Raw genomic sequence first — 12841 nt, forward strand, 5'->3', positions numbered from 1 at the left:
TGTGGCCAGCCAGGGCCCACTACTGGAGGATGAGGAGGAGGTGGAGGAGGATGAGGATGAGGATGAAGCATGGTCACAGCGGGGTGGCACCCAACGCAGCTCGGGCCCATCACTGGTGCGTGGCTGGGGGGAAAGGCAGGACGATGACGATACGCCTCCCACAGAGGACAGCTTGTCCTTACCCCTGGGCAGCCTGGCACACATGAGCGACTACATGCTGCAGTGCCTGCGCAACGACAGCAGAGTTGCCCACATTTTAACGTGTGCGGACTACTGGGTTGCCACCCTGCTGGATCCACGCTACAAAGACAATATGCCCACCTTACTTCCTGCACTGGAGCGTGATAGGAAGATGCGCTACTTAGAGCATTCCCAAATGTCACAGGGGAACAAGTGGAAGCCCAAGGCCAAGGAAGAGGAGGAGCAAGAGGTCGCCAAGGCAGCTGTGTCACGGCCAGCTCCTCTGAGAGCAGGGTTAGCAAAGCAGAGATGTGGAAAAGTTTTGTTAACACGCCACAGCTAACTGCACCACCACCTAATACGCAACGTGTTAGCAGGAGGCAACATTTCACTAACATGGTGGAACAGTACGTGTGCACACCCCTCCACGTACTGACTGATGGTTCGGCCCCATTCAACTTCTGGGTCTCTAAGGCTACTTTCACACTAGCGTTCGGGTTTCCGTTCGTGAGCTCCGTTTGAAGGGGCTCACGAGCGGACCCGAACGCAGCCGTCCAGCCCTGATGCAGTCTGAATGGAGGCGGATCCGCTCAGACTGCATCAGTCTGGCGGCGTTCAGCCTCCGCTCCGCTCGCCTCCGCACGGACAGGCGGACAGCTGAACGCTGCTTGCAGCGTTGGGGTGTCCGCCTGGCCGTGCGGAGGCGTGCGGATCCGTGCGGATCCGTCCAGACTTACAATGTAAGTCAATGGGGACGGATCCGTTTGAAGATGCCACAATGTGGCTCAATCTTCATGCGGATCCGTCCCCCATTGACTTTACATTGAAAGTCTGGACGGATCCGTACTAGGCTATTTTCGCACTTAGCTGTTCTATGCTAAAAATAATGCAGACGGATCCGTACTGAACGGAGCCTCCGTCTGCATTATTATGGGCGGATCCGTTCAGAACGGATCCGCCCGAACGCTAGTGTGAAAGTAGCCTAAATTGTCCACGTGGCCAGAGGAAGCCTTTTATGCCTTGGAGGTGCTGGCCTGCCCGGCGGCCAGCGTTTTGTCTGAACGTGTATTCAGCACGGCAGGGGGCGTCATTACAGACAAACGCAACCGCCTGTCTACAGCCAATGTGGACAAGCTGACGTTCATAAAAATGAACCAGGCATGGATCCCACAGGACCTGTCCGTCCCTTGTCCAGATTAGACATTAACTACCTCCCCTTAACCATATATTATTGTACTCCAGGGCACTTCCTCATTCAATCCTATTTTTATTTTCATTTTACCATTATATTGCGAGGCTACCCAAAGTTGAATGAACCTCTCCTCTGTCTGGGTGCCGGGACCTAAATATATGCCAATGGACTGTTCCAATGTTGGGTGACGTGAAGCCTGATTCTCTGCTATGACATGCAGACTAATTCTCTGCTGACATGAAGCCAGATCCTCTGTTACGGGACCTCTCTCCTCTGCCTGGGTGCTGGGCCTAAATATCTGACAATGGACTGTTGCAGTGGTGGCTGACGTGAAGCCCGATTTTCTGCTATGACATGCAGACTAATTCTCTGCTGACATGAAGCCAGATTGTCTGTTACGGGACCTCTCTCCTCTGCCTGGGTGCTGGGCCTAAATTTATGAAAATGGACTGTTACAGTGGTGGGTGACGTGAAATCTGATTCTCTGCTATGATATGAAGACTGATTCTCTGCTGACATGAAGCCAGATTGTCTGTTACGGGACCTCTCTCCTCTGCCTGGGTGCTGGGCCTAAATATCTGACAATGGACTGTTGCATTGGTGGCTGATGTGAAGCCTGATTCTCTGCTATGATATGAAGACTGATTCTCTGCTGACATGAAGCCAGATTGTCTGTTATGGGACCTCTCTCCTCTGCCTGGGTGCTGGGCCTAAATATCTGACAATGGACTGTTGCATTGGTGGCTGACGTGAAGCCTGATTCTCTGCTATGATATGAAGACTGATTCTCTGCTGACATGAAGCCAGATTGTCTGTTACGGGATCTCTCTCCTCTGCTTGGGTGTTGGGGCCTAAATATCTGAGAATGGACTGTTCCAGGGGTGGGTGACGTGAAGCCAGATTCTCTGCTATGGGACCTCTCTCCAATTGATTTTGGTTAATTTTTATTTATTTAATTTTTATTTTAATTCATTTCCCTATCCACATTTGTTTGCAGGGGATTTACCTACATGTTGCTGCCTTTTGCAGCCCTCTAGCCCTTTCCTGGGCTGTTTTACAGCCTTTTTAGTGCCGAAAAGTTTGGGTCCCCATTGACTTCAATGGGGTTCGGGTTCGGGTCAAAGTTCGGATCCCGAACCCGAACATTTTCGGGAAGTTCGGCCGAACTTCTCAAACCTGAACATCCAGGTGTCCGCTCAACTCTAGTTACAAGGCCATTTCTAAATGTTTTCAAGTTCCAGTGGCTACAGTGCAAAGTATTATTAGAAATACAAGATGTTCCGCACTGTGGAAAATCTCAAAGGCCGTGGTCGGAAGCCAAAAGTGACACCTGTGCTGGCCAGGAGGATAGTTAGAGAGGTGAAAAAGAATCCAAGGATCACCACCAATGCCATCCTGGTGAATCTGGGCTCTGCTGGTGGCAATGTCTCAAGGCAGAAAATCCAACGGACACTACACAGTGCTGGGTTCAACGGATGCAGACCAAGGAGTACGCCATTTCTCCAGATAAGGCACACAAAAGCTCGCTTGGCCTTTGCAAAAGCTCATCTGGACAAAGACGACGAACTCTGGTCTTCTGTGTTATGGTCAGATGAAACTAAAATTTAATTGTTTGGTCACAATGATGTTTCCTTCATTTGGCGTAAAAAAGGAGAAGTCTTCAACCCAAAGAACACCATCCCAACTGTCAAACATGGTGGTGGGAACCTAATGCTTTGGGGGGGTTTTTCAGCCAATGGACCAGGGAACCTAATCACAGTAAACGGCACCATGAAAAAAGAGCAATACATGAGGATTCTCAACGACAACATTAGGCAGTTTGCAGAGAAACTTGGCCTTGGGCACCGATGGACATTTCAGCATGACAATGACCCAAAACACACAGCAAAAGTGGTGAAGAAATGGCTAGCAGAAAACAACATTAATGTTTTGGAGTGGCCCAGCCAGAGTCCAGACTTGAATCCAATTGAGAATCTGTGGAGGGAGCTAAAGATCAGGGTGATGGCAAGAAGACCCTCCAACCTGAAAGATTTGGAGCTCATTGCTAAAGATGAATGGGCAAAAATACCTGTGGAGACATGCAAAAAGCTGGTCTGCAATTATAGGAAGCGTTTGATTGCTGTAATAGCCAATAAAGGATTTTCTATTGATTATTGAGAAGGGTATGAATAATTTTGGACTGGACATTTTTTGCTCAAATGTAAATAAAAGCTGAGAAAAGTTTTTTTCCCCCACAATAATGCCTCTTGTACATCGTCTTATTATTTTTTGGGAGACACCTATGTCATGTCCAGTCAAAAAATTACTTGCTAGTTGAATAAAAGTAACTTTAAGTCAAAATTTGCCAGGGGTATGAATAATTATGGCCAGCACTGTATGTAATATTTGTCGGTATATGGTTATCAGGGTGATGTATTATTAAACAATAAATTCAAACAGCAACATGTTACCTACATAAGGATCAGCAGTTATATGAGAAAGGGGCAAAAAGGAGAGAGGGTGACATGTACGGAATGGATAAAAGCAGGGTGAGGATTGGCTGGTTGATTAACCACTTCAGCCCCGCTAGCTGAAACCCCCTTCATGACCAGGCCACTTTTTACACTTCTGCACTACACTACTTTCACCGTTTATCGCTCGGTCATGCAACTTACCACCCAAATGAATTTTACCTCCTTTTCTTCTCACTAATAGAGCTTTCATTTGGTTGTATTTTATTGCTGCTGACATTTTTACTTTTTTTGTTATTAATCAAAATGTAACGTTTTTTTTGCCAAAAAATGACATTTTTCACTTTCAGCTGTAAAATTTTGCAAAAAAGACATCCATATATAAATTTTTCGCCAAATTTATTGTTCTACATGTCTTTGATAAAAAAAAAATGTTTGGGCAAAAAAAAATGGTTTGGGTAAAAGTTATAGCGTTTACACACCATGGTACAAAAATGTGAATTTCCGCTTTTTGAAACAGCTCTGACTTTCTGTGCACCTGTCATGATTCCTGAGGTTCTACAATGCCCAAACAGTAGAAAAACCCCACAAATGACCCCATTTCGGAAAGTAGACACCCTAAGGTATTCGCTGATGGACATAGTGAGTTCATAGAACTTTTTATTTTTTGTCACAAGTTAGCGGAAAATGATGATTTTTTTTTTCCTTACAAAGTCTCATATTCCACTAACTTGCGACAAAAAATTAAAAATTCTAGGAACTCGCCATGCCCCTCACGGAATACCTTAGGGTGTCTTCTTTCCAAAATGGGGTCACTTGTGGCGTAGTTATACTGCCCTGGCAATTTAGGGGCCCATATGTGTGAGAAGTACTTTGCAATCAAAATCTGTAAAAAATGACCGGTGAAATCCGAAAGGTGCACTTTGGAATGTGGGTCCCTTTGCCCACCTAGGCTGCAAAAAAGTGTCACACATCTGGTATCGCCGTACTCAGGAGAAGTTGGGGAATGTGTTTTGGGGTGTCATTTTACATATAACCATGCTGGGTGAGAGAAATATCTTGGCAAAAGACAACTTTTCCCATTTTTTTATACAAAGTTGGCATTTGACCAAGAAATTTTTCTCACCCAGCATGGGTATATGTGAAATGACACCCCAAAACACATTCCCCAACTTCTCCTGAGTACGGCGTTACCAGATGTGTGACACTTTTTTGCAGCCAAGGTGGGCAAAGGGGCACATATTCCAAAGAGCACCTTTCGGATTTTGCAGGCCATTTTTTACACATTTTGATTGCAAAGTACTTCTCACACATTTGGGCCCCTAAATTGCCAGGGCAGAATAACTACCCCACAAGTGACCCCATTTTGGAAAGAAGACACCCCAAGGTATTCCGTGAGGGGCATGGCGAGTTCCCAGAATTTTTAATTTTTTGTCACAAATTACATTTTTTTCCATACAAAGTCTCATATTCCACTAACTTGCGACAAAAAATAAAAAATTTTAGGAACTCGCCATGCCCCTCACGGAATACCTTGGGGTGTCTTCTTTCCAAAATGGGGTCACTTGTGGGGTAGTTATACTGCCCTGGCAATTTAGGGGCCCAAATGTGTGAGAAGTACTTTGCAATCAAAATGTGTAAAAAAAAATGGCCTGCAAAATCCGAAAGGTGCACTTTGGAATATGTGCCTCTTTGCCCACCTTGGCAGCAAAAAAGTGTTATACATCTGGTATCGCCGTACTCAGGAGAAGTTGGGGAATGTGTTTTGGGGTGTCATTATACCCATGCTGGGTGAGAGAAATATCTTGGCAAAAGACGATACCAGATGGGTGACACTTTTGCGCATCTAGGCTGCAAAAGTGCCCAAATTCCCTTTAGGAGGGCATTTTTAGACATTTGGATCCCAGACTTCTTCTCACGCTTTAGGGCCCCTAAAAAGCCAGGGCAGTATAAATACCCCACATGTGACCCCACTTTGGAAAGAAGACACCCCAAGGTATTCAATGAGGGGCATGGCGAGTTCATAGAAATGTATTTTTTTTAGCATAAGTTAGCGGAAATTGATTTTATTTTTTTTTTCTCACAAAGTCTCACTTTCTGCTAACTTAGGACAAAATTTTTAATCTTTCATGGACTCAATATGCCCCTCAGCGAATACCTTGGGGTGTCTTCTTTCCAAAATGGGGTCAGTTGTGGGGTGTTTGTACTGCCCTGGCATTTGAGGGTCTCCGCAATCATTACATGTATGGCCAGCATTAGGAGTTTCTGCTATTCTCCTTATAATGAGCATACAGGTAATGAGATATTTTTTTCCGTTCAGCCTCTGGGCTGAAAGAAAAAAAATGAACGGCACAGATTTCTTCATTCGCATCGATCAATGTGGATGAAAAAATCTCTGCCCAAAAAAATATAAAAGGAGGGGAAAGGCGTATGCCCTGGCAAACCAGATTTCTCCATTCACATCAATCGATGTGGATGAATAAATCATTGCCGGGATTTATTTTTATTTTTTTACATACAAAGTGTTTGCCAAAGCATAGGAACGCCGCCTCCTCCTCAGCTCGTATGCCTCAGCAAACGTATCTGTTACTGCAGAGTAGAAATCTCGTCTTGCAGCGCCGCATACACCGACTTGCGTGTAATCTGACAGCAGCGCAATGCTTCTGTCAGAATGCACATCAGTGCTGCAGCTAGTCGATCGGTTGGTCCACCTGGAAGGTAAAAAAAGAAAAAACCAGGCCGCAACGCAATAATTTTATTAACTTTGGAACAGAACATGTAAACTTTAACTTTTTGAACTAAACATTAACCTGTTTGCTTACTGTTTTTTTTTTTTGTTTCTTTACCTTTATAGAACAAACCTCTCTTTCCCCATGGGTCAATGTGCAAAGCGCAAATCGCCCAAAGATGTGGCGAAGTGCGTTATGCACTTTGTCCCATGTGAAAGGAGACGTTTGCAGCAGCTGTGTGAGTGAATGGGCCCTAATAGCCCTGTGTGCCTGTCCTGGTGAGATGATCCCTATGCTAGGTGTACCTGTGTGTGGTACTTCCGGAAACACTCCCCTAAGCATAGGGCAGGGTGGTCAGGACAGTCAGGACAGAAATAGCGGGTGTCACGCCTTATTCCACTCCTGCTACAGACACAACATCTTTTTCGGGGTGACAGCTGGGTTGAGGTACCACCAGAAACGACATTGGGGAAATGTCGCTCGTGTAGACGGCTAACTACACTGGTGGATGGGGCCACGGAACCTCCTGGGTACAGGAGGTTCTCAATGATCTCTTCCTGAAATTTGAGGAAGGATCCAGTTCTCCCAGCCTTACTGTAGAGAACAAAACTATTATACAGAGCCAATTGAATTAAATATACAGACACCTTCTTATACCAGCGTCTGGTTCTGCGGGAAACTAAATACGGAGACAACATCTGGTCATTGAAGTCCACCCCTCCCATGTGAAGGTTATAGTCGTGGACTGAGAGGGGCTTTTCAATGACACGGGTTGCTCGCTCAATTTGTATTGTCGTGTCTGCGTGAATGGAGGAGAGCATGTAAACGTCACGCTTGTCTCTCCATTTCACCGCAAGCAGTTCTTCGTTACACAGTGCGGCCCTCTGCCCCCTTGCAAGACGGGTGCTAACGAGCTGTTGGGGGAAGCCGGCGCGACTAGTTCGCGCGGTACCACAGGCGCCAATTCGTTCTAGAAACAAATGCCTAAAGAAGGTCACACTTGTGTAGAAATTGTTTACATAAAGATGGCACCCCTTGCCAAATAAGGGTGACACCAAGTCCCAGACTATCTTCCCACTGCTCCCCAGGTAGTCAGGGCAACTGACCGGCTCCAGGGTCTGATCTTTTCCCTCATAGACACGAAATTTGTGGGTATAGCCTGTGGCCCTTTCACAGAGCTTATACAATTTGACCCCATACCGGGCGCGCTTGCTTGGGATGTATTGTTTGAAGCCAAAGCGCCCGGTAAAATGTACCAGGGACACGTCTACGCAGATGTTTTGCTCTGGGGTATACATATCTGCAAATTTCAGGTTAAAATGGTCTATGAGGGGCCGAATTTTGTGGAGCCGGTCAAAAGCAGGGTGGCCTCTGGGACAGGAGGTGCTGTTATCACTAAAGTGCAGGAAACGCAGGATTGTCTCAAATCGTGTCCTGGACATAGCAGCAGAGAACACGGGCATGTGATAAATTGGGTTCGTGGACCAATATGACCGCAATTCATGCTTTTTAGTTAGACCCATGTTGAGGAGAAGGCCCAAAAAAGTTTTAATTTCGGAAACTTGGACTGGTTTCCACCGGAAAGGCTGGGCATAAAAGCTTCCCGGGTTAGCGGTTATAAATTGTGTGGCATACCGGTTTGTCTCTGCCACAACTAAGTCTAACCCTGGGTTCAGACCTGAACGTTTTACAGCGCGTTCCTACGCGCTGTAAAACGCACAACAGGCAAGAACCAATGATTTCCTATGGGAATGGTTCTCATCTGGGCGTTTTACAGCGCGTACGATCGCGCTGTAAAACGCCCAACGCTCAAACAAGTGCTTGAGCTTTTTTTTGGGCGTTTGTCGCGCGTTCCCGCACATAGATATTCGGGAACGCATGACAATGTGTGCACGGCTGTCTCTGTATGCGCGCTTGTAAACGCCCGTACAAGCGCGCATACAGAGCGCTCCTTTCGGAACGCTCAGGTGTGAACCCAGGGTAAGAGCTCCGCAGTCAAGAACAGCTCAAAAAATCCCAGGGCTGAACCGATCTGAGCTGTCTCAACCCGAACTCCAGACTGGGCGGTGAAAGGGGGAACTACAGGTGCGGCTGAAGTTGGGGACTGCAAATCAGGGTTTGCCAGCACCTCAGGGATTCTAGGGGCTCTACGGGCACGTCTTTGCGGTGGCTGTGACGGGGTCACTACTGCATGTGCCACCGTACCAGCTTCAACTGCCCTTCTGGTGCTCGCTACTTCACCATGTTCTATGGCAGTGCTGGTACTAGGTCCAGGAAGGGCTGGGCTGCTGGTGTATGCCTCACCACGTAATCCGACAGCACCAGCCCCACTCTGCTGCTCTTGAAGCGGATCCTGCGCAACCTGCGGTCTAGCGACACGGGGCCGGGTACGCCTGGTGCTATCAGGGACCTCAGCCTCTTCGTCCGAACTTTGGGTCAGAGAGCCACTGCTTTCTACAGGTTCGTATTCTGACCCGCTAGATTCATCAGATGAGGGTTCCCATTCCTCATCCGACTGGGTCAGAAGCCTGTAGGCCTCTTCAGAAGAATACCCCCTGTTTGACATGTGGGCAACTAAATTTAGGGGTATTCCCTGAGACTACCCAAGAAAAAAAGCAAGCCTGTCTTACAAAGGGGAGGCTAGCGAAGTACCGGAGGCCACTGCGGTTGATAAAAAATATCAAAACTGATTTTTTTTATCGCCGCAGCGCGTGTAAAGTGAATGTGCAGTGATAAAAAAAAAAATAATTGTCACTGCGGTGGGGCGGGCGTGGGTGAACGCACGTGTGGGCGACCGATCAGGCCTGATCGGGCAAACACTGCGTTTTGGGTGGAGGGCGAACCTAAAGTGACACTAATACAATTATAGATCTGACCGTGATCAGTTTTGATCACTTCCAGATACTATAAAAGTTAAAAATGCTGATTAGCGATACGCTAATCAGCGAATCAGTGACTGCGGTGCGGTGGGCTGGGCGCTAACTGATCCCTAAACTACCTAACCAAGGGGCCTAAACTATACCTAAAACCTAACGGTCAATACCAGTGAAAAAAAAAGTGACAGTTTGCACTGATCACTTTTTTCCTTTCACTAGTGATTGACAGGGGCGATCAAAGGGGTGATCAAAGGGTTAATAGGGGTTCAGGGGGGTGATCTGAGGCCAGTATGAGGTGTTTGGTGTACTCACTGTGTAGCCTGCTCCTCTGCTGACGAAAAGAACCAGCAGAGGAGCAGGCCAGCCATATAACAGATCATATTTACAAATATGATCTGATATATGGCCTCTGATTGGTTTTTTTTAAAAATCAGCAACCTGACAGCCGCGATCATTGGCCGGTACCTTCTTAGAATATATATATATATATCATTTTACCCTAATGTCCTTACCAAAGCTCAAGTTATTTTTTTGGATACTACGAATGCTGTCCCTATGGCTTCTATGATGCAGAACATGAGAAAGGATTGTAGCTGTGTTGTTTTTTTTAAAGAGGACATGTCGCGAAAAAAAGCTGAACAATCTGAAAGTACCATGTTATAGAGCAGGAGTAGCTGAGCAGATTGATATATATCTTTGTGAATACCCATCAGTACAGGAGAGAGGTGTTATTAGTGACTGACAGCTATCTCTCTATGTACACTTATACACACAATGCTATCAATCACTGGTAAGACCTCTCTCCTGTACCGATGCTGTTGACAGAAGGTAGAAAAAGCTGAGATATAAATGTAAAATTCTCAACTTTTACTGAATCTTTTCCTACAAATACAGGTCCTTCTAAAAAAATTAGCATATTGTGATAAAGTTCATTATTTTCTGTAATGTACTGATAAACTTTAGACTTTCATATATTTTAGATTCATTACACACCAACTGAAGTAGTTCAAGCCTTTTATTGTTTTAATATTGATGATTTTGGCATACAGCTCATGAAAACACAAAATTCCTATGTCAAAAAATTAGCATATCATGAAAAGGTTCTCTAAACAAGCTATTAACCTAATCATCTGAATCAACTAATTAACTCTAAACACCTACAAAAGATTCCTGAGGCTTTTAAAAACTCCCAGCCTGGTTCATTACTCAAAACCGCAATCATGGGTAAGACTGCCGAGCTGTCCAGAAGGCCATCATTGACACCCTCAAGCAAGAGGGTAAGACACAGAAAGACATTTCTGAACGAATAGGCTGTTCCCAGAGTGCTGTATCAAGGCACCTCAGTGGGAAGTCTGTGGGAAGGAAAAAGTGTGGCAGAAAACGCTGCACAACGAGAAGAGGTGACCGGACCCTGAGGAAGATTGTGGAGAAGGACCGATTCCAGACCTTGGGGGACCTGTGGAAGCAGTGGACTGAGTCTGGAGTAGAAACATCCAGAGCCACCGTGTACAGGCGTGTGCAGGAAATGGGCTACAGGTGCCGCATTCCCCAGGTCAAGCCACTTTTGAACCAGAAACAGCGGCAGAAGCGCCTGACCTGGGCTACAGAGAAGCAGCACTGGACTGTTGCATGTCATTCAGAAATCAAGGTGCCAGAGTCTGGAGGAAGACTGGGGAGAGGGAAATACCAAAATGCCTGAAGTCCAGTGTCAAGTACCCACAGTCAGTGATGGTCTGGGGCGCCATGTCAGCTGCTGGTGTTGGTCCACTGTGTTTTATCAAGGGCAGGGTCAATGCAGCTAGCTATCAGGAGATTTTGGAGCACTTCATGCTTCCATCTGCTGAAAAGCTTTATGGAGATGAAGATTTCATTTTTCAGCACGACCTGGCACCTGCTCACAGTGCCAAAACCACTGGTAAATGGTTTACTGACCATGGTATTACTGTGCTCAATTGGCCTGCCAACTCTCCTGACCTGAACCCCATAGAGAATCTGTGGGATATTGGGAAGAGAAAGTTGAGAGACGCAAGACCCAACACTCTGGATGAGCTTAAGGCCGCTATCGAAGCATCCTGGGCCTCCATAACACTTCAGCAGTGCCACAGGCTGATTGCCTCCATGCCACGCCGCATTGAAGCAGTGATTTCTGCAAAAGGATTCCCGACCAAGTATTGAGTGCATAACTGAACATAATTATTTGAAGGTTGACTTTTTTTGTATTAAAAACACTTTTCTTTTATTGGTCGGATGAAATATGCTAATTTTTTTAGATCGGAAATTTGGGTTTTCATGAGCTGTATGCCAAAATCATCAATATTAAAACAATAAAAGGCTTGAACTACTTCAGTTGGTGTGTAATGAATCTAAAATATATGAAAGTCTAATGTTTATCAGTACATTACAGAAAATAATGAACTTTATCACAATATGCAATTTTTTTTTAGAAGGACCTGTATATACATGAATCCACTCAGCTTCTCCTGCTCTATAACATGGTGCTTTCAGATTGCATTGTATTTTTGGGTGACAGGTCATCTTTAATTAGCTAATTAACAAGCCTATTGTTTTCTGCCCCTCCCTCCACCCCCTCCCCAACATGGTAATCAGATCTTTGGGTTAACAGCTATTCTAAGAGTATGACCACCTTTACTACCGATGAAGATTGCTCTACAAGATAATTCATGAAGAACTGTACATATTCAAACAGATCAGTTTTTCTGTAGTAAAAGTGCAAACTTACCCTTAACAGTGATTTTTGCATTTCTGCCGAATGTTCATAACCGGCTGCCTCAATGCAATTTGCTACAGCTACAGGAAGCAGGTTTTGATCCTTTATCTCACGAAGGTAGTCATCAGCCTTCTGGCTTTCTTTCTAAAATAAAATAAGCAATCCTTAAAATGCACTGACTAAATTAATTATTTCTTGGTGAAGTGGTTAACATGGTACACAATACAGTTGCAAGAAAAAGTACATAAACCCATCAGAATTACCTGGATTCCTGCATTAAAGGAGTTCTCCAGGCTTTTAATATTGATGACCTATTCTCAGGGGTCTGACACCCATTGGCTTTTTCTTTACTACCAGAGCGCAAGGTCTTTTTCTTTACTACCTGTGACGTATCGGGCTTCACATAGGTATGCATGGTGGAGACTTTCATCTAGCAGTGAGCCAAGTGATGTCATTGGCACAAATGGGCAGTCTTTAGCGCTGCCCTAGGCTGTTTTACAGGCTTGTGGCAGGGCTCCATAGAAATAATGTAAAATCCTCATAGACTCCAATGCTAATGCTTTGGAGTCTATGAGAAAAGCAATCAAATGATTCACACAGTCTCCTCTTAACAGTTGTTCTAGAGAGGTGTCTGCTGCTAGAACTCTGTGTGGTATTGACCTGGTCTCTAATCTGAGCTGCTGCTA

At 45.4% G+C, this 12841-nt stretch overlaps 1 protein-coding gene across 3 annotated transcripts in view; it reads right to left on the reverse strand.

Annotated features, from left to right (window-relative positions):
* Window positions 1–12841, reverse strand: part of VPS16 (VPS16 core subunit of CORVET and HOPS complexes) — a 517606-nt gene that overhangs the window by 309665 nt on the left and 195100 nt on the right. For all 3 annotated transcript variants that reach the window (XM_044302613.1, XM_044302614.1, XM_044302612.1), the window contains exon 12: window positions 12168–12299. In XM_044302613.1, coding sequence (XP_044158548.1) covers window positions 12168–12299 — 132 coding nt within the window. The remainder of the gene's footprint in view (window positions 1–12167; window positions 12300–12841) is intronic.

Source organism: Bufo gargarizans, chromosome 8 (assembly GCF_014858855.1).
Source record: "Bufo gargarizans isolate SCDJY-AF-19 chromosome 8, ASM1485885v1, whole genome shotgun sequence".
In the NCBI taxonomy this organism is placed as follows: Eukaryota; Metazoa; Chordata; class Amphibia; order Anura; family Bufonidae; genus Bufo; species Bufo gargarizans.